General features: G+C 37.3%; 1 protein-coding gene across 2 annotated transcripts in view; it reads right to left on the reverse strand.

Annotated features, from left to right (window-relative positions):
- PBX1 (PBX homeobox 1) overlaps positions 1 to 19,299 on the reverse strand; it is a 326,218-nt gene that overhangs the window by 24,464 nt on the left and 282,455 nt on the right. Inside the window, exons 6-8 of one of the 2 annotated variants that reach the window (XM_051999108.1) lie at positions 15,986 to 16,145; positions 5,401 to 5,513; positions 4,063 to 4,152 (exon numbers count right to left, since the gene is read on the reverse strand). In XM_051999108.1, coding sequence (XP_051855068.1) covers positions 4,063 to 4,152; positions 5,401 to 5,513; positions 15,986 to 16,145 — 363 coding nt within the window. The remainder of the gene's footprint in view (positions 1 to 4,062; positions 4,153 to 5,400; positions 5,514 to 15,985; positions 16,146 to 19,299) is intronic. The other variant, XM_051999109.1, reaches the window with a different exon arrangement.

Below are 19,299 nucleotides of genomic sequence, written 5' to 3' on the forward strand. Positions count from 1 at the left end.
TTATTGGCTATCTTGAAATGATATTCAAACTTAAAATCCTGCTATATAAACTATGACAGCGTAATATTATTCAATAAAAGAACTTTCTATCAGAACTGTGGGGGAGGAGAATAGTAGTGAGTTCACTGTCATTAGAGAAGTTTAATAAAAGGCTAGCTTACTATTAACTGTGAAATGATGTACACAAGATAAACAGGTTGGACTAAATAACCTTTAAAGTCTCTCCAAAGGTTGAAATATTAGATAAAATTGGGGTTGGAGTATTACCTAAGGATTTAATTATTCATATCCTCCTTATTTCTCAGTATCCTGAAAAGCTGAGAGCTGCAAAGTAAAGAAATAGGCCAGTTGATTAAAACTGATTTTTTTTTTTTACATCAAAGTAATGAGGAAGAAGAGGAAGGTATTATCCTGTTTTGTTTGGTTTTGTTTTGGGGAGTTTTTTGAATCCAAGGGAATTCTAAAATGATTTCAAACAATAAAGTTTTCTAAGTGATTGATATGAATTTTTTTGAGGTAAAAAAATCTCTACTGAATTACCCAAAACAATACCCATCCAATGTAAATTATTGTCAAATGACCATAGTATAAGTAACATTTGAAATGAGATAATCTACATGAAATGGGAAGCGGTCTCATTGGAGTGGGCTTTAGAAGACAGGCAGGGATTCAAAGGCAGAAAGCTTGATGAGAGAGAAGGCAGGGGAAGAGAGTCCAGGCTTTCGAGACTTTCTGTTACTTGTAGCAGAGTCACCTCTGCCTATTGTCATTAAGGAATGGGAAACAGATGAAAAAATGTAATCTGATTCTCATCAAAAAACAACAATAACAACAACAGGAAAGAGGTGTGTAGGTTATGACTCTATGGGTATTCCACAGATATAAATTTAAATGGGGGAGGGGAGAATTTTTTTTTCATTTTAATCAGCCCTCACTATAAAACACTGGTGAGTTCTGAAAAACCCATTCAGACAAAAGAAAACATGTAGAAACCTAACACATTGTCATTGAAGCTTATACCTCATCTTTGGACTTTTACAACTGTTTTTCACTGGGATCTCACAACGATTCAATTTGATGTAAAAAGTATTAAGCATACATAAGGCACACCATTACTGGTGAGAGAACGACAAAAAATAAAATAGTCCTTGTACTCAAAGAGATTGCCTCCTACTTGAGATTAGAATTCTCCCAGTGAGGTGGGGATGGTGAGGCTCAAATATTTGTGTATATGTGTGTTTGTGTGTAGGTGCAGATGTATGTGTATGATTTGTGTATGTAAATATACATATATAAAAATATATAACATATTTTCTAAAGATATATGTATATAGTCACACATACCAATAGATAGATAGATAGATAGATAAATGGATTGACAAAGAGACAGATAGATAGACATATACATATATCAGAGGGAGAGAGAAATGGGAGGAACAGGTGTGCACACTAAGACTTTTGGAACAGCCTGCACATGTGTGTGGGGGGGGAGGTGTTGAGAGAGAGAAAGAGCAGAGACAGAGAGAGACGGATAAATGGACAGAGGGAAGGAGGGATTGAAAGAGAGAGAGAGGAGAAAGGGAGAGAGGAAAACAATTAAAACTATACTGAGACTTTGGGGACATCTTGCATATGTAATATATGTATTATGTATATGATATATATATATGCTTATGTGAATAGAAATGTATTTATGCACATTTGTGTATAAGGTTTTTTAAATGTCAAGTTTTCTAAAAATAGATGGTGGTTCTTCCTATTATTGCAGAAGGAGCTGTTCTCATTTTGTAGGTAGGAAGTTAAATATGTGGCTACTCAGACTCCTCATTAATACTGGGATACAGATACTGAGCACTCCGACTTCCGGGACTGTGCACTTTTTACCACACCATGTTGAAACCTATCCTGCTCTGTCTTTTTCATAGATGCCTCTTTTCAGGCCATCCTGTGTGGACACTAGTTGAATAGAATGAGGGTGAAGCCCCCATTAATAGAGAGGGAAAGACTATCTCTGGACCTCCTTTCATAGAGCAACAGCATTATCTGGCGCTCGGCAGGCTTCCATGATTGTGTGTCATTTTGGGTTTTGTTTATTTTTCATTTCTTGGCTTCAAGTTTTTCATTCCTGTTTCTGTCTCTTTCAGTTTCTACTCTTTTTTTTTCCCTCCCTTTTCTCTTGGCAGTAATACTCTTACTTCCCAACATATATACTCTTTCTTTCCTAAAATACACACTCATGCATATACACATGCACATACACATGCACACACACACACACACACACCTACCTCAGTTTAACACAAAAATACTACTTTATGAAAATGTATCTCCCTATAATATGGTTAAGTCTCCTGGAGGGGAAGGGGTGGGACAATTTAAAATTGATAGCCAAGTATTATATCTTATCACGATCTGACTTTGACTCCTTTATTCTGTATGTAAAAAAGCTAGAAATGGAGCAAATACTAGTTGCAGAAAAAAATAATGAAAAATGATCCTCTTTCAAATGCCATTTCCAAGTCCAGTTTTTGCAGCAGCCTTATGTAATCAGACATAATTGTCTGCACATGTTCAGTTACATTACTTCAGAAATGATTCCCAGCTCCACCAGATGATGTCAGGGGTCAAAGCTGAACCTGAGATCCTCAATGTTGTTCTCTTCTCTGCTACCCAATTAGGAAGGAAAGGATCCAAAGAGATGAGTGGCTAGCCACATTCCCCTTCCAAGTCACATGCCCTCTGGAGCTCCCTTTTCTGGGTGTGTCCATGTTCTTGTCTCTATGTTTTAATTTCTTTGTGAGTCCCTTCTGTATGCCAAAACGCAAAGCTCCCTTGGAGAAATCCATTCTTTATCTCACAAAATGCCTGCAAGTTAGACACTTTGTATCCTTCCAAATTTCCCTATTCCCAGCTCAACTACAAGATGTGAACTTCCTCTACAAAATCAGGACTTTCTTTTCCTGAAATCTCGCCTTGACTTTTAGAGAAACAGCCATTCATGGAACCTTTGAAGAGAGAGGGGGAACTTGATACCTTTCCATGGAAAGTACTTGACTGTCCAATGGAAAGCCTCAATGAGGTCAACTTGCCCTCTGATCCCTACAACTAGAAAAGGTCTTGGCAGACAATATGGACAGGAGGCAAAGGATAACCTACCAAGGAAAACAGCAAACAACTCATCTCTGTTCCTCTCTCCCCAAAGATTTTATGTTCATTATTCTCCAATTTGCAGACAACCCAACAGCAACAATAATCAAAATCTTTAAAGGTTCTGAACCACCCTTTTGCCTGAGCCTCCAGTGACCTCTAAAAGCCCAGAAAATAAGCCCCCCAGTCCGGAGAACAGCCTCCTTTTCCAGGCTGCCCCCTTGTCCCAGCTTGCTGTCACCGCTGCTGAGATGGCGGACGATTGATCTGAGAAATGAAGTTGGATTGCTGTCCCGAATCTACACTCGGTTCTCCTTGTGTCTGTCTGATCGATTTCACTCTGTGCGACATAGCTTGTCGCTATGAATTTTCATGCTCTCTGGGAGCCGCCAGCGCACCCAAGAACAAGTAGAAGATGGTTCATCTGTCGTCCCCCCCGCCCCCTCACCATCTTAATTTTTTTTTTTTTTTTTTTTTTTGCTACAGACTGACTGGAGTGCGTTTTATTTTTAGACAGGGGCCCCGGTTGCGATGGATTCTGGCTACTGGCTCTCTTGCCGGGGTTCCCGGGCCTCCGTTTGTGGTGACATTTCCTACCACTGTTGTACTAGGTGTCACCTGTTTAGCAGCTCCTCTCAGCTGAATGCATGTGGCCGCAGGTGCTATGCAAACACTGATTGTGTCTGACAGCCTTAGATGCCAGCTGCCTGCATGAAGCCTGCCCGATCCCCACTTTTTTGTGGGTAGAATGCTGCCGTCGGCACGACCGATACAGAAGCTATAAACTAGGTGACCGTAAAACTAAGACAAGTCCTACTAAGTGGCATTCTGAGCCCCATGGCTTTGAAATAATTGGTAGTGATAGAATGAAAAAGGAAGGGAGGAAAAGGGGGAAAAAAAGCCTATTTTTCTTACACTGATGCCCTGCGGACTGTACATCTGACTGGCTGCAAGTCCGTCACTGTATCCTCCTGTCTGGCTGATAACATGGCGAAGGGTATCCACCTAAAAACAACAAAGACGAAAATTAGCAAAACAAAGAAAGCCTTCGTCGTCATCATCATCATCATCATCATCAGTTTGTAAATATTTTGGGTATGCCATCTTTTTGAGGGGTGCCCTTCTTGGACACAGAATTCGGTAGAGGGAAGTAACCACAGTCACTTCATCATCCGTTCTAAATACAATTCTGAAGTTGGTAAAGAGACCACAAGGAATAAGAGGAAAAGCAGCTGACCTCGCTAAGAGGGGAGCAAATTCACTAAGAGAGTACAGGAAGATGTGAACAGGGGAAAGAATAGTGAAGCATTTACCCATTTCCCTTTGCTGCAGGTTAGCTTACATAGCTTTTCGATTTCCCAATGCCCTTTAAAGCCAGATCTCTTATTGGATGGGGTTTGGGAAATCATTTCAGAGGATAGCCAACTTTTGGGTCATTTGGCCAGAGTCTGCTCGAAACATATTTCCAGGGCAATGTTTCCCAAGCCTGCAGCTAGAGCACCAACAAGCTGGCCAACCCCAGACAATGATGCTTGCTGGTTTGCATTCAGAGTGGGCAACTGGATTCATCTGGATCAGAAATTCCCAGAAATTCTCCACTTCTTTTAGAGAGCATCATGATTAGAGAAAAGAAAAGGCTTCCTGTTTACCGAGAAGCACTGAATTCCTAGAACACCTCTGTTTCTAAACATGGATGTACACTTGTCAAAAGAAACTGAAGTCCTTCCTCTCCAAATGTGATCAAGGCAAAATGTCTATTGCACTTTATTGGATGGCTTTTTAGTTAAGAATGAAAACCCAACATACTCGTATATTTGCCCATTTATTATTTTTTCCTCTTTTTAAGTAGACCTTGAGCTCTGGTGTCCAATGTAAGTGAAGGAAACCTGGAAATGCAAGACAACACTTGAACTCCTTATTCCTTTCCTTTAGTGAAAAAGAACACATAGGTTGGTTCTACTTGCCAGGTGTGCATTGGAATACTTTGTTTTCCCTGCAGCTCCTCTCCTGCCTTCCTAGTATAACTGTCAAGCCAGAGCCAAATGCATTCACAAAGTGTGGACGAGATTCCCCAAGACAATGATTGTTGTTCCTTTTTATTTCATTTTCATTTTTTATTTTTGGTTTGGTTTGGTGGTGAGGTTTGTTCGTTGATTTGATTTTTTTTTATCTTTCTCTCTGTACAGGTGTGGAAAATTGCCAATACCATGGAGGGCTCACATTCGCTTGGCAGTACATTGGCTGGGTCCCTACCTGTGACTGCACGTTGGCTCCAACCTGGGCCCCTTGGTAAGAATCCCCATTGAGTGACTGCACGCTCATGAACAAATCTCCAGAGTTTGACATGTTAAAAGAACTGGAAGAACCTGAAAAGGAAAGAGTGAGGCACCTGAATCATAGAAAGGAAAAGGATCAATCCCCGCAACTCTCAGCCAAGAGGAAGGACATCATGCAAAGCAATTCCCCCCAATGAAAATGAAAATTAAAAACAATAACAAAAACACAGTTTGGTTAGTAGTATGAAGAAGAGAGCAAGCAATAAAGGGTGCCAACTGTTGAGGTTATGCAAAGCCCCAAGATATGCCATATTGCCAGCAAGACTGTGTCCTTTTTGAGGCTTCCAAGCTGGGAAAGGGGATGTTGGTTCCATTCATCTCATCTCAGGCTTCCTGGAAAATGGAGATGGTCTCCAATGCAACTTTCAACTTTTCCCTCACTCAATCTTATGACTGTCCATGGGACTAGCCAAATCTGGACAATTGGGACAAGCTAATGCCAGTCAATCCATGGATCAGGATGACCTATTCAATTCCATGATGAATGTGCTGCTTCCATAACAATTATTATTATTATTTTTTATTATCCATGGAATAGCACTAAATGGGGATTATATATAAAGGTAATGAGTTGTATGTCTAAAAATCTGTCTTTTATTAAAAGTTCCTTGTCATTCTTATTTCCAGGAAGGTAAAGCCCAGAATGGCCATAAGGGCATTAGGACAGTGATACCCACCCTTCCATGCCATCTACCCGGAGAGATGAAAGAAAGAAGAAAATCATGGGTTAAGAATCCTTCCAAATTTTAGTACAGATCATAATATGGAATGTTTAGAATGGGGCAGTAAACTAATTTTTCCAAAGATTTTTCAGGTCTCTGGAACGTAGTCCTAGCTAGCCACCACTGTTTTACTACGAATATTCTCTTTTTCCTTGCCTTCTCTGTCCTGATAGAGCACAATTTGATTGGATGAAAGAAAAAAAAAGGCTCAGAATTATTCTGGAAATTATCGTGCAGTTCAGCGCATTAAGAGAGAAAGCTCAACGTGCAAGGTTTGGTTATAAACATGACATTAGCTTTGAAAGGGAGAGACTTCAGGGGCCCAGGTCAGCTCCACTGTACTCCTTCCAATGCCATACTGCTCAAATTTTCTCCCTTCCCACACATCTTGACAGCCATCATCTGTGTGGAATCGCCCAGCAATGATTCATGCGTAGGCTCTGACACTAGATTTCAGGTTTCTTTATAAAGACGGGAATTTGAGGTCTTCTAAAATGACCATCCTGGAAGGATTTGGAGCTAAAAGAACACTATCTCCTGCCATTACAAAGTATTGCTTAACCATAACTGGTACTCAGCTTGTAGACAACCACTCCAAATGAACCTATGTTGTTTAATGCTCATTTTCTCAAAGCATTCTGGTATTGTTATCAAAGAACCGTCAATTGAAGAAGGTTATAATACACAGAATTGAGGTAGGGAACATCCTCAAGTCCAAAGTTAGGTTTTTTTTTTTTTTTTTTTTTTTTTTGCCACTGGAGAATGTCCACACCAACCACCCAAAGTCTCACAAAGAATTAGCTAACAATTTCACTAGTTAGGACCTCACCATGAGGCAAAGACAAAGGGCTCATTTACATCTTCTCTTACTGTCAAATGGCTGTTAAACATTACTCATTCATTTTTGTAAAGAAAAACATTAGGAAATAACTTTTTAAAACTTAAGACTTCAGGAGTTTCTTTAAAGAGACGCCCAAGCCTATGAAAAATAAATGTTTCTAAAGGGTCCAGAACTTTTGTTCTCCTCTAGTCTTTATAAGGAGAATCTTCATTTTAATTCTGGTTCCAGTTGAGATTTTTTCCCCTTTTGTTCCAGTAACTTTCTCACCCTGGAGATACCTCTACCCTTGTAGCTCTCTCCACTCCTTTCATGGTGAATTCCTAACTAGCATCGCCATTGCATGAGGTTCCCAGGCCATCCATGCTTATATCCCTCCAAATTCGACCCCTGATTTTCCAGATTTTTCTACTTTCTAGCTCTATTCTATGTGTTGTCTTCCTCTCCATAAGGATGCAAGATCCTTTTTTTAAATTCCCAATATTTAGCCCAATTCCTAGCACATAATAAGGCCTTAATAAATGTTATAGCTAGCTAGATAACTATCATCTATTAAGATAGAGTGCTGGACTCAGAGTCAGCAAGACTTGATTTCTGGTCCTACTTCTGACACATACTAGTTACAACCCTGGCTAAGTTAAGTAATTTCTTAGTACTTCAGACAATTCTTCAAGTGTCAGAAAGTTACCAATCATTGATAGAAAAAGTTCCTCACCAGGGATTTTCATATATTAATAAAATCACAAGAACAATCGATAGCCTCTATGTGGCTATCTTAGAAAATATGGAATGATTGCATGGAAACAAGGCAGAGTCTTTGCCTGATCTGGGATGGCCTACTTCCCTGATCATATCAAAAGTGTGTAACTTGCATGCCTCCCTTTCTGCTTTCTGCCATTCTGATGAAGCAATTTGTATAAATAGCATAAATAATACTGCCTGGGTTAGGAAATGTTGTATACTAATGACTTAATGGTCAACATTTGGCATTTCCTTTCCAAATCATTTGATTCTCATTGTGTCTACTCATTTCACTGATAAAAAGCCTCTGACAGCATCTCCTTTAGAGTTATACCTTAAAGGGACCTAATTTGAAGACCTCTGCTCAAATGCCATATTATGCTGACTATTTTCAGGTCACCGGACAGGCAAAGAATGGACAAATTTGGTGGATTGTGATCCGTGTTGCTAGAAGGAATATCCATTTTAGTGAGATCACAGTTTCAACTACTATATGAGAACTTTATGTATGGCCATTTTTAATTCTCCCTCTCTTCAAAACTTGCCTAAGATACCCACACACTAAACAACTGGTGGACATTTTACTGCCAATTATCACTCAAACTGGGGTTGGGGGATTGGGGGGAAACATCTCCAAAGTGCACAAATTCATTTCAACAAACAAGGAAGAAGTAGGAGAGGTAGGTGAGATGCCATTTATAAGATATATACTGCAATTGACACAGATTATTTCAAAAAATATGTGTGCATGGATAAATTATAAATATGTCTGGCTGCTTAATGTACACAGAGATAAATATGCGCATACCAATGTACTTCATGTACAAATGCATTTGTATCACAGCAGTAATTGCAGAGATAGCCCCTTCTGCTGTTGGCAATGCTGTCTCAGCACTTTGTCATCTCTATACATCCATGTATGAACATGGCCATGGCCTCTGACTCTCTGATAAGGATCTGGGGGCCGGGAGTGGCCTGAGAGAAGACTAGGACACTATTAAAACCACAACCTGGCAGACAGAAGCCCTTACTGCTGATCTAAGAAACGCATGGGCTGAAGGCAGCTTGGGAAACTACAAAGGTGCTATTCGCAAAGCTGATAACCTACTGAAAGGTATCCAATTTATAGTCAAATCTTGAATGAATCCTCTTGAGATCTTTAAAGAGCTGAAGAAAATCACCTGGCTTGCTGAGAAGGTCATTCTGGGACCTTGCCTGCAGGTTGTTGTGAAGTGATAGCCAATTACTGGAAGTACTTTTTAAAGATGCACCTTCCTTTGAGTTCATTATTCTCCTTCTCTTCTTTCCTACTCCCCTCCCCTCCATTCACTGTCATCCAATCTGTGCATATGAATAATAAAAAATTCGACACGACCTTAATTTCTACAGCTTTTGTAGATTCCTCTTTTGATTCTTCCCTTTCTGCCAATCTTTCTTTTATCTCCATTCTTGGAGGAACTATTAAGCACAAGTACACTATGTGTAAGGGGAACTATGGGGTACCGTCCATAGAGTGCTGGGCCTGAGTCAGGAAGGGTCATCTTCCTGAATTCAGATTTGATTCCAGACACTTACTAGCTGTGTGACCCTGTTTGCCTCAGTTTCCTCATCTGTAAAATGAGTTGGAGAAGGAATTCACTGTAGTATCTTTGCCAAGAAAACCCCAAATGGGGCCACAAAGAGTCAGACACAACTGTAAAACAACTAAACACATTATATATAAGACACTATGTTTTGTATTGGGGATAACAAAGAGAAAATAATAGCTCAGACAGTAAAAGAAAACGTAGCAATGTGGTGCTGGAGAAGAGAGATAGAAAATCACCACTTGATCAATATCCTGAAAGCCCTGAATGCAGATATAGGAGCACAGTCTGCACCAGGGAGACAGTGTAGGGTAGGGATGGTTACATTGTAATAAAAACCACAAATCTTAAACTTGTTTTACAATATGCATCAAAACTTTGGAATTTATTATTATTATTAAGAATAACATTGTTTCTTTTAGTGTATTTGTTAAGTGACTTCCCTAACCACAAAAGATTACATATTGCCATAGGTGGAGGGAAAAATTCAACAACCTGCAGCTTGATGCTTTGAAATGAAGAGCAGACTCCAAGTGAGAAGAGCTAGGTTTAAGTCTCTTCCCAAACACTTGCTAGTGGTGTGACCTTAGAAAAAGTCACTTGGTTTTTCTCAGCCTCAGTTACTTATCTGTAAAAATGGAGATAAGAGTACTTCAACACCCTCAGAGAACTCTACAATTACAATGTTAGCCATTGACAGATGGCACAATGGATAGAACCAGGAGTATGGAAGGCCAGAGTTCAAATTTAGCCTTATGACACTTACTAGTATATGATTCTGAGGAAGTCACTTAAGCTGTGTCTGACTCAGTTTCTTCATCTACCAAATAGGGACAATAATGGCACCTACCTACCTGGGTTACTGTCAGGATAAAATGGAATATACGTAAAAGGGCTTTGTAATCTTAAAAGTGCTACTACTAGTAATAATATCTTTGTTATTATTGTGATAATGATGACAATGAAAATAGTCTCCCTAATATTAGAAACATAATTTTGGAAGCTAAAAGTTCCCATGGTTTATTTGGAGAAGAGAAATAAAGGTCTCATGGAAATGTCACCCAGATATATCCATGGAATGTATGATATTAAAATGGTACTTGTCGAGAATACATAATATTTAATTTTCCTCTAAATTCCCAAGCATTTACTAAGAAACTGGGTGGGTTCAAATAGATAAGAATACAAATGTGATCAAAGAAATGCTCTATCCCAAGATAAACTTCCAATGTTTTTACAATAAAAACATTCTGTCTTTATGATTTCATTTTTAAAATCCTTTACTTAGAAGGTTTCAAAGTTTGCAGTTTTTAAAAGCTGCACAAAATATAACAAAAAACCAATAATCAAAATGTTTCTGGAACAATAAGGACAAATTCCTTTTTAATTTGGGATTAATATCAGACTTATCTATTTAAAGAAACTAAGTATTATCTCATCATACACACACACATGTATGGGTGTATGAATAGGTGTATACATATAATGTGTGTGTACATCTATATATAATTTTTTCCTCATTATTCCTCCAAACAGCTTGAGGAAACATATCATGTCTATTTCCTCAGTTGAGAGGCCCAGAATGATGACTTTAATTATCTGGTTGTGATAGATTCCTAGACCAGTTGTGGGTACATAGAAGAAAATCTAGAGCACTTGTTTCAATACCCTTCACATAATCTCAGCCTATCACTCTCTTGTTATTTATGTCTTAAAATTGTTTTTCTATCTTTCTATTATTTTTGGCCTCTGACCTTGAGGGATTATTCCTTCCTTTTTTCTATAATGAATAAAGCTTGATTTTAGTTCTGTACATGCTGAATCTTGGGGAAGGTAGCAATCTTCAGAATGTGCATGTATGGGTTTTAAGCTTTCACACTTTGCAGACAGAAATGCTATGGGTTGGCATTCCATATTTTACTGAAACAGACACAGAGAGAGAGGGAGACAGACAGACAGAGACATAGAGAAATAGAGACAGAGACACAGAGAGACAGACAGAAGGAGAAAGAGACACAGAGAGCAGACACAGAGAGATAGACACAGAGAGACAGACACAGAGATACAGACAGAGAGATAAAGAGACAGAGTGATTCAAGAGAGAGAAGAAAGAGAGAGAGAAAGAGAGTGAGAGAAGGAAGAGGGGGAGAGAGAGAGAGAGAAGGAAAGACTGACAGGAGGAATTCTTTCCTTTGGTCTTAAAAAGAGAATAAAAAGGTCCCCTGAGGACTTATTAGACAAGTCACAGATCCCCATTACCCTGCCAGCTTCTTTGGATACTTTACCTCCTACATAGCTGTGTATATTGTACAAACATTTTTAAGGAAGCTGAGCTGTGGGGACAAAGTCAAAAGGAAATACACTTTCACCACTCTGGAAGTCACCGAGTTTTCTGGCAGTGAGTATTATGTGGAGCTATTTGTTGGCTCTTAAATATCATTCTTCATAGTGCTAGAGAGGGTGGCTCCATGTAAAGAGAAACTTGCTCCCATCCTCATCACTTAAAGAGTTAAATAAAATGAAGGATTTCTGGGTTTTCAGGCCTCCACACTCCTGGAAGCATTTATGCAATCATACTGCCTAATCTGAAAATTTCAAGGACTTACTTGTAGATCGGGCTATTTTGAGGCACTGCTCTGGCTAATTCAACAGGGTTCTCAAAACTCACAGGTTTGAAAGGAGAATGGGATATTCAAGACCATGTAGTACCACTCATTCATATTATAGGTGAGCAAATTAAATTAAGGTGAGACTGACTTTTTTTTGACAGAAGTATTAATTTTGCTTTCTAATTAAGATTGCCTTACCCAGTATTGGCATAGAGTAAACACAATAAATGTATGTGTGTGTATATCTGTCTGTCTGTCTGTGTCATTCATTTGTTTAGTCTTATGACTACTACAGTCACACAGAGAACAGATTCAGATAATAGAACTGAAATCTGAATTTGAATATTTGACATCACATTCAGTATTCTACACTGCCTTTGAGAGATGAAGGTCTCTAGGCATAGATTCTGTTTCTGAAGAAATTATAATGAAAAAAATCCATAGATGTCATTGGAATAGTATCCTTTATAGCACTACAAATGGCCTGTAATTGGTGCTTTAGACTGAAGATGTAGGGACATTTATTTGGACTGCCTTTCCATTGAAAAGTGTCCAAATTTGTTATTTTTGCATTTTCTTCTTTCAAAGACCTTTTCCCTTTCTCCATCTTTTGTTCTGTTAACACTGCCTCTTGCTTTATCCCAAATGAGATAATGCATGTAAGGTTATAGGCAAACTTTCTTAGACTATTTAAACTGCCAGCTACTGTTACCAAAAAAAAAAAAAAAAAAAAAGCAGGTGTTCTACCCTCACCCAGTAAGTCTGACCAATGGCCAACCCCCAAAGGGTGAAATGCATTTTTTTACAGTGTGTTCAAAGGGATAGGTACATGATCTTTTCACATAATAAAAGTATCTTTTGTGCACAAGGCTTCAAAGGAAATGCCCTGGTGAAGTCCAGAAAATAACCTTAACCACTATACTCTGAAGATGTGCTAAGTTCCCAGGTCACCCAACCTTTGAACAACTTCCAACTCATCTACATCATTTTAACACTCATCCATCTGTCATTTTCAAATTGCTTCCAACTTCAATTAGAACGTTTCCCTTTGAAATCACTGATTATCTCTTTGGTTCATCAGGGCAAGCATCTCATTTGAAGTTTGAGCATTTGTAAGTTCTTGACTTATCTGTGTAATGATCTTGTGTTTGTTTTAGGAGCAAAGTACAGAGAAGACTGTTTAAGGTTGTTTTTTCCTCTAATTTTTTTTTTTTTTTATCTTTTGAAGATCCATGCTACTAGAAATAATGGATATTTTCTTCACTGTCTAGTTTTCAGAAAAATGCCACAAAGACATTCTTCCATTCCAACATAGGCACAAGTAAAACTCTTGGCTTAGCTCTCCATAGTCATTCAACCACTGTGCCCTCACATGTCATAGAAGGAATTCACTAGAAAGCTGCAATTATAGACTCTGATGGAATACAATGTCACATGATTACAGAACTCTGAATTTTGAGCTGGATGAAGTCTTAGAAAACATTTACCCCAATCACTGCATTTTATAGATAAGAAAAGTTGCTAGATAATTGAATTTAAGTGACTTATCCAAAGTCACACAAATATCTACTGACAGGCTGATTGGAATCCAGGCTCTAGGTCACAGAGGTCCTCAAACTACGGCCGCGGGCCAGATGCGGCAGCGGAGGACATTTATCCCCCTCACCCAGGGCTATGAAATTTTTTTATTTTAAGGTCCACAAAACAAAGTTTTTGTTTTTACTATAGTCCGGCCTTCCAACAGTGGGACAGTGAACTGGCTCCTATTTAAAAAGTTTGGGGACCCCTGCTCTAGGATTTCATTTCTTGAATTTTTTTCTACTGAAGCATATATAAAATAAAAACTAAACAGTTTTCTAAGACTAGGAAAATCGAGGGGGAGGGTCTGGAAGTATTAAAATGCTGGTTTTTTTCCCTCTTTAGGAAAGATAAAAATATTAAAGCTATAGTGATAAAGAGGGTCCATAATTATATTATTCCTATGGACTAGTTGTGAATCAAAAGCTATTCATGATTCATGATTCATATTCCATGCCAGAGACAGAAAGTAGTGGTTTAGAAAATAAAACTAGATTATAATCATGATCAGTATAGTGCTGGGCACTTAGTAGGTATTTAACACTGGTTAAACTGGATTAATCCTTTCCCGTCCCTCATCCCCCTGAAGCATTCAGTATATTTTAACTAATCCAAACATTACTGAACTACTTGGAAAGAAAAAGGTGAAGATATCAACCAATGGCTACCACAGTAGCCATCAGACTAAAAAATGACCAGTTAACAAAGAAGGATGCCTTTGATTTGCTAGATATTTACTTGGATCCCATATCTACTATGTCATATTATGAAAAGCACAAAGTGCCTGTTTACCCAGGAGACCACTGTAGGGTTAAAAAGATGGAAGCTGTACTAGCTTTTGAATTTTTTTAACATCCTGGTTTACAAATCCCAGACCATTATTTAAACATATTTTTATTTAAACAAATGAAAACCAAAAATAATTCTGTAGCTCTCTAGTTTGAGGCAGTCTCCAATCACAGATAAGTATGCATGTTGGTTTAGTGCTCCAGCCCACAGTGTACCAAGGCAGTGGGCATGGACCAGTATGTCATCAATAATAAGTCAGCTTGGGAAAAGAGGAAAACTTCAGCAAAGAAACAGACCATTTTAAAAGCCCCAATTGTGTCATAAATATGAATTTTAATTATTTTATGAACTAGTTGGTGTTGACTTGTGACTCCTTTCAGAGAGATATGTCCAATGGTCCAAAATCTACTGTAGCTCATGCATTAGGAAAGCAGAAACATTATTAAAGCTCAAACCAATTTAATGGAGCAATTGTTTTTGTTTGTTTTTTAAACAAATACCTCTTTTGTGAGATAGAGAAAAAAGTACAAAACATTTTCCCTTCCACAGTTCAGAACAATCAAGACAGCATTCATTGACTTAAGTGTAGATTCTAAATATTCTGAAAATTCACAGTCTTAGCATTGGTTCCATAAGAGGGAGAGAACCCAAACCCAACAACAAATTATAATGATCAACTCTGACATGAGTGGTACGAACACATTTCCACAAAAATAAAACCCAATACACACATTTTATGTGCGCCCACGCACACTCACAAAAAGAAAGATGCTGTGACAGGAGATCAGAAATCAGAGAAAAATGAATTAATCACTGTGAAATTTCCTTTGAAGTTAATGGAATGAAAAACAACCAAATATAAATAGGAATTTTTTTAAATTAGGTTTATAAATAACTCAAGCCTTGTTTGTAGACCAGAGCATCCTAATGAGATGTTTGTGAAAGGAATGTAAAACCGACATGGAATACAGACTTGCAGGTGATCTAGACATTATGAGACACGTAGCAAAGGCTAGATGATGTGGCTCTTATGTTTCTTTTTTTGTCATAAACCCTGCTGTAAGTCAGGTGAAACTTATGAAGTCCTTCTCAGAAAAAAATGTTTTTAAATGCATAAAATAAAATGAATAGGCTTACAAAGGAAATAAATTACATTTAAATAGTTATATGCATATATATATATTTAAAAATTCTCAGATATAAATTAAGAATGCATGAGATAGAACATCACAAGAATCCATGGCATTGCCCTCCCCATCTCCTCCATTCCTCAATAGCATAACAATGGTCTGGCTGTAAAAAAGATCTTGTTTATTAGGTCATCCAGGTGAGGAAAAAGGAGGTCCCCTCATTAAACCAACTAAGTGTTTTAAGAGGACCCTTATGTAAAAATGGCTCAACTAACTTGTCCATGCAAAATCCCAAAAGTTCCCCATAAGCCAATAGCATGAATAGGTTGTTCTTTAGAAATGGGGCAAAACCCCCAAAATAACAGAAAAATAAGGGAACAATAAAACACACAAAAGTATAACCCATCAAAAATCTGAACAATGAAAGAAAAGAAAAACCCAATGGAATAAAAAAGAAATGTAAGAAACAAACAAGAACAATTTGAACAAAACAAAACAAAAAAACTAACCAGCTGAATTGGGAGTTGAGGGTGAGTTAGCTTGGCTTCCATGGGCTGACACATTGGTAGCTGTGACAGCCGTTTTGGCAGCATAAATATTGGCTTCCTCTTGAAATTTACCTATGTTCTTCTTGTACCGGATTCGCTTATTTCCAAACCAGTTTGACACCTAGAGCAAGTTCAGAAGAAGATAAGAAAATTAACATTGCACTTTTCACTAATTTTGGCAGAGGGAAGGGGGATTAAAGCAAAAAAAAAAAAAAAACCCAAAATAGTTAATTAATATTTATTATTACAATTTTCCAAATAAAAAAGCCATGTTTTCTTTCCTTTCTTCATCCCCTCTCCTTCTATCCATATTTCTTTTACCTTCAAGGTAGCAAACTGGGGAAGAGATCCAGAGCTTTTATCAAAAGAACTAGACTCAAATATTGGGTGGCTCTTCTTGACCTTAGTCAAGTCCCTTCGTCTCTCTGATTCTCAGGATTTTTTCCTATATAAGGAATAACCTAGAATAGACAATTTCTAAAGTCCCCTAGGCCTAAAATCATACAGTCCCTTAGGATCCTACATAGTTATAGCTATGTCTATAATTCTGGTTTAGTGGATACATTGTAATAAGAAAAATCACATAGGATTCTTCACTTAGACTAGAATCCTTTTAATTTAGTGTGCCCAATTCAAATTTGGTTGTATGGTATTATCTGTAGTTTAAAATAGAATTAAAAAGAACTACAGGGCAAAACAGATCAGCCAATTGACCTGAGCAAGAGGTGAAATCATGGGTCAGTGAGAGACAAATACCTTAAATGATCCTTACAAATATATGGATCCTAGAGACATATAACTTCAGCATTAACTAGAGTTTTGAAATTTTTCTGTAAAAAAATATAATATTTATAGCTGAAAGGAATAATCACTTAATCTTATAAATGAGGAAATATAACTCAGATAAGTTATGTAATTTATCCAAAGTAAATATAGTGATCAAGGACCAAGGGATGATATGCCCAGGTCCACTGAATTCAATAGCACATTTTTCACTGATCTCTGGTGCCTCCCAAAAAGGTATATTTAGACATAAAATTCTGACATATATATATACAAATATAAGTATCCAATTTCTTACATCCAACTATATATTCTTTATCCAAATAAAAAATAAAGAAAGCCACAATGGCTCTCCTGATTATCCTTTTGAATTCAAGGCTTTCCTCAGGAAAACTAATGAACAATTCAACTTAATTCACTTTGCCATTTTATTTCCTGTTTGTTGCTTATAGCAGCTACCACTGGCCACTTGTTTTTTTTTTTTTTTTCTGTATTGACTGAGAATTTGTAGGCTTAAGTGGGGAAGTTGTTAAGGTCAATGTTGAATACTGTGATTCTTTCCTTGAGGAGGCAAGAATCATACCTGTGAGGCCTATGACCCCATGTTAAAACATTTCTGATTTTATTGACTTCAGTTTTGCTCTCATGTCAGCGAACAGAGGTATCTTTGAAAAACTGTATAGGAACAAAATATTTGTAAACTGAATCATAACATAAAGGCAGGGCTATCATGAAATGAAAAATCTTTATGTGTATCAATAAATGGGGAGAGGCATAAATTTGCATATTATTTTTCTTTTCATTTAAAAACAATTTTTTTCTATTTGGATTTCTTCTCTAGGTTACTTATATATCTTCTCAAAATTACAGGCCTTGGTTACCATGCTTGGAGGTCTTGCTTCTTAGGGGCATAATCAACTGCTTGACTTATCTGTTATGGTACTAATCAATACCAAGGCTGATTTTCAGAAACTTATATATAAATTGATTGCAGTAGTATGCAAAACATACTTCCCCATAGGATTAAACATAAATTCAAAGTTTCTTTTTCAGGCTGGCCCACAAAATCTTATTTAAATCATGTTTCAGTTGAAATACTATATGTTTATAATGGGAAATGGCAGAAAATATTTTTGTTACAGTAGTAATTAAAACAAAAACAATAAAATCAAATAAGAAATAGGTGTTGTTTTGAAAATTCATCCTGAATTCTGAGGCTTGAGAAACAGAAGATTTAATTAGAAGAGCTTGAGGGAGTAGAAGGAGATTTCTGTGGAGATTCTGAAAGGGCCTTCTATATACTTCCTGAGAATATGGTAGCATGAGTTCTTTATTATATCTAATTTTATTTTAAACTTTACAGTTTTATTTTTCCTTGATATTAGCTCATTATTATGCTTATTAGTCATGATTAGAATAATTTCATTGGTTAACGAATGGAATGAAGAGAGGGAGATGGAAAATAATAAGAAGAGAAAGGGGGAAAGATGGTTTTTTCCTCAGGTAACTGAGGTGGAGGCAGAGAGGAAAGAAGGTTATAGGAGATTTAAAAGTATGTGTGCGTATAGGAAAGGCATTCTAGGGGGAAAGAGAAGGCCCAAGGTAGAAATAATGAAGTTCTGAGCACAGAAGAAAGAACAATAAGGACATATGCTAAGTATAAGATTCCCAAGATGGGAAGAGAAGCTAACCAGTAAGTTTCTTAAGATCACCACTAGGTGGCAATCTCTTCTTAAGAGAACTTTCAAATATTTTAGGGTTTAAAGTGGCTTCATACTCAAATTTTATGTTTGTTTCACATTTACATTCATTCATTTTTTTATCCCTCAAATAGCTAAATTTTTATTTGTTTTCACAAGGCCTTTCTCAGTGCTATTTTATATTTGTCTGAGCAAGAGAAAAAGGGCATATTATACAATAGGAAGCCCTAGCTGCCCATGGATTTGAAATTCCTGGCCCAGTCCATTTCCAACAACAGGGAACTGGAGTCCATAAGTAAAATGGAAGACTGCCTTTTGAAGATCTTGAACTGGCTATCTTGTGGGCATTTCAAAATGGAACACTCCCCAAACAAAACCAAACTAAACAAGCTTTTCTAAAAATATTCTCTTCCTAATTTCCCTGTTGCTGTTCCTTACCTCTATCCCTTAGCTTCTATGGCTTCCTTCAAAACTTAGCTCAAATCACATCATCTTCAAACTTTCCATGATCCTAGTACTGCTATTGCTTTGAGATTACCTTCCATTTACATTATATAGTCTTTTATGTACATAGTTATTTGCTCAGTTATTGGAATAGCAGCTTCTTGAGAAAGAGTTTTTTTTTTTTTTTTTAAACTTAATATCCTCCAGTTCTTAGCATAGTACATTATGTATCACAGGCTTGTTGAATGACTGGAATCCAGAGCTTATGGCTCCAAATCCAGGGCTCTTTATTTTATACTATTCTATATCCTCAAAATAAATTGCCGCTGATAGAGTAAAACATCTTGA

The sequence above is a fragment of the Antechinus flavipes genome, chromosome 4 (assembly GCF_016432865.1).
Source record: "Antechinus flavipes isolate AdamAnt ecotype Samford, QLD, Australia chromosome 4, AdamAnt_v2, whole genome shotgun sequence".
Taxonomy (NCBI): domain Eukaryota; kingdom Metazoa; phylum Chordata; class Mammalia; order Dasyuromorphia; family Dasyuridae; genus Antechinus; species Antechinus flavipes.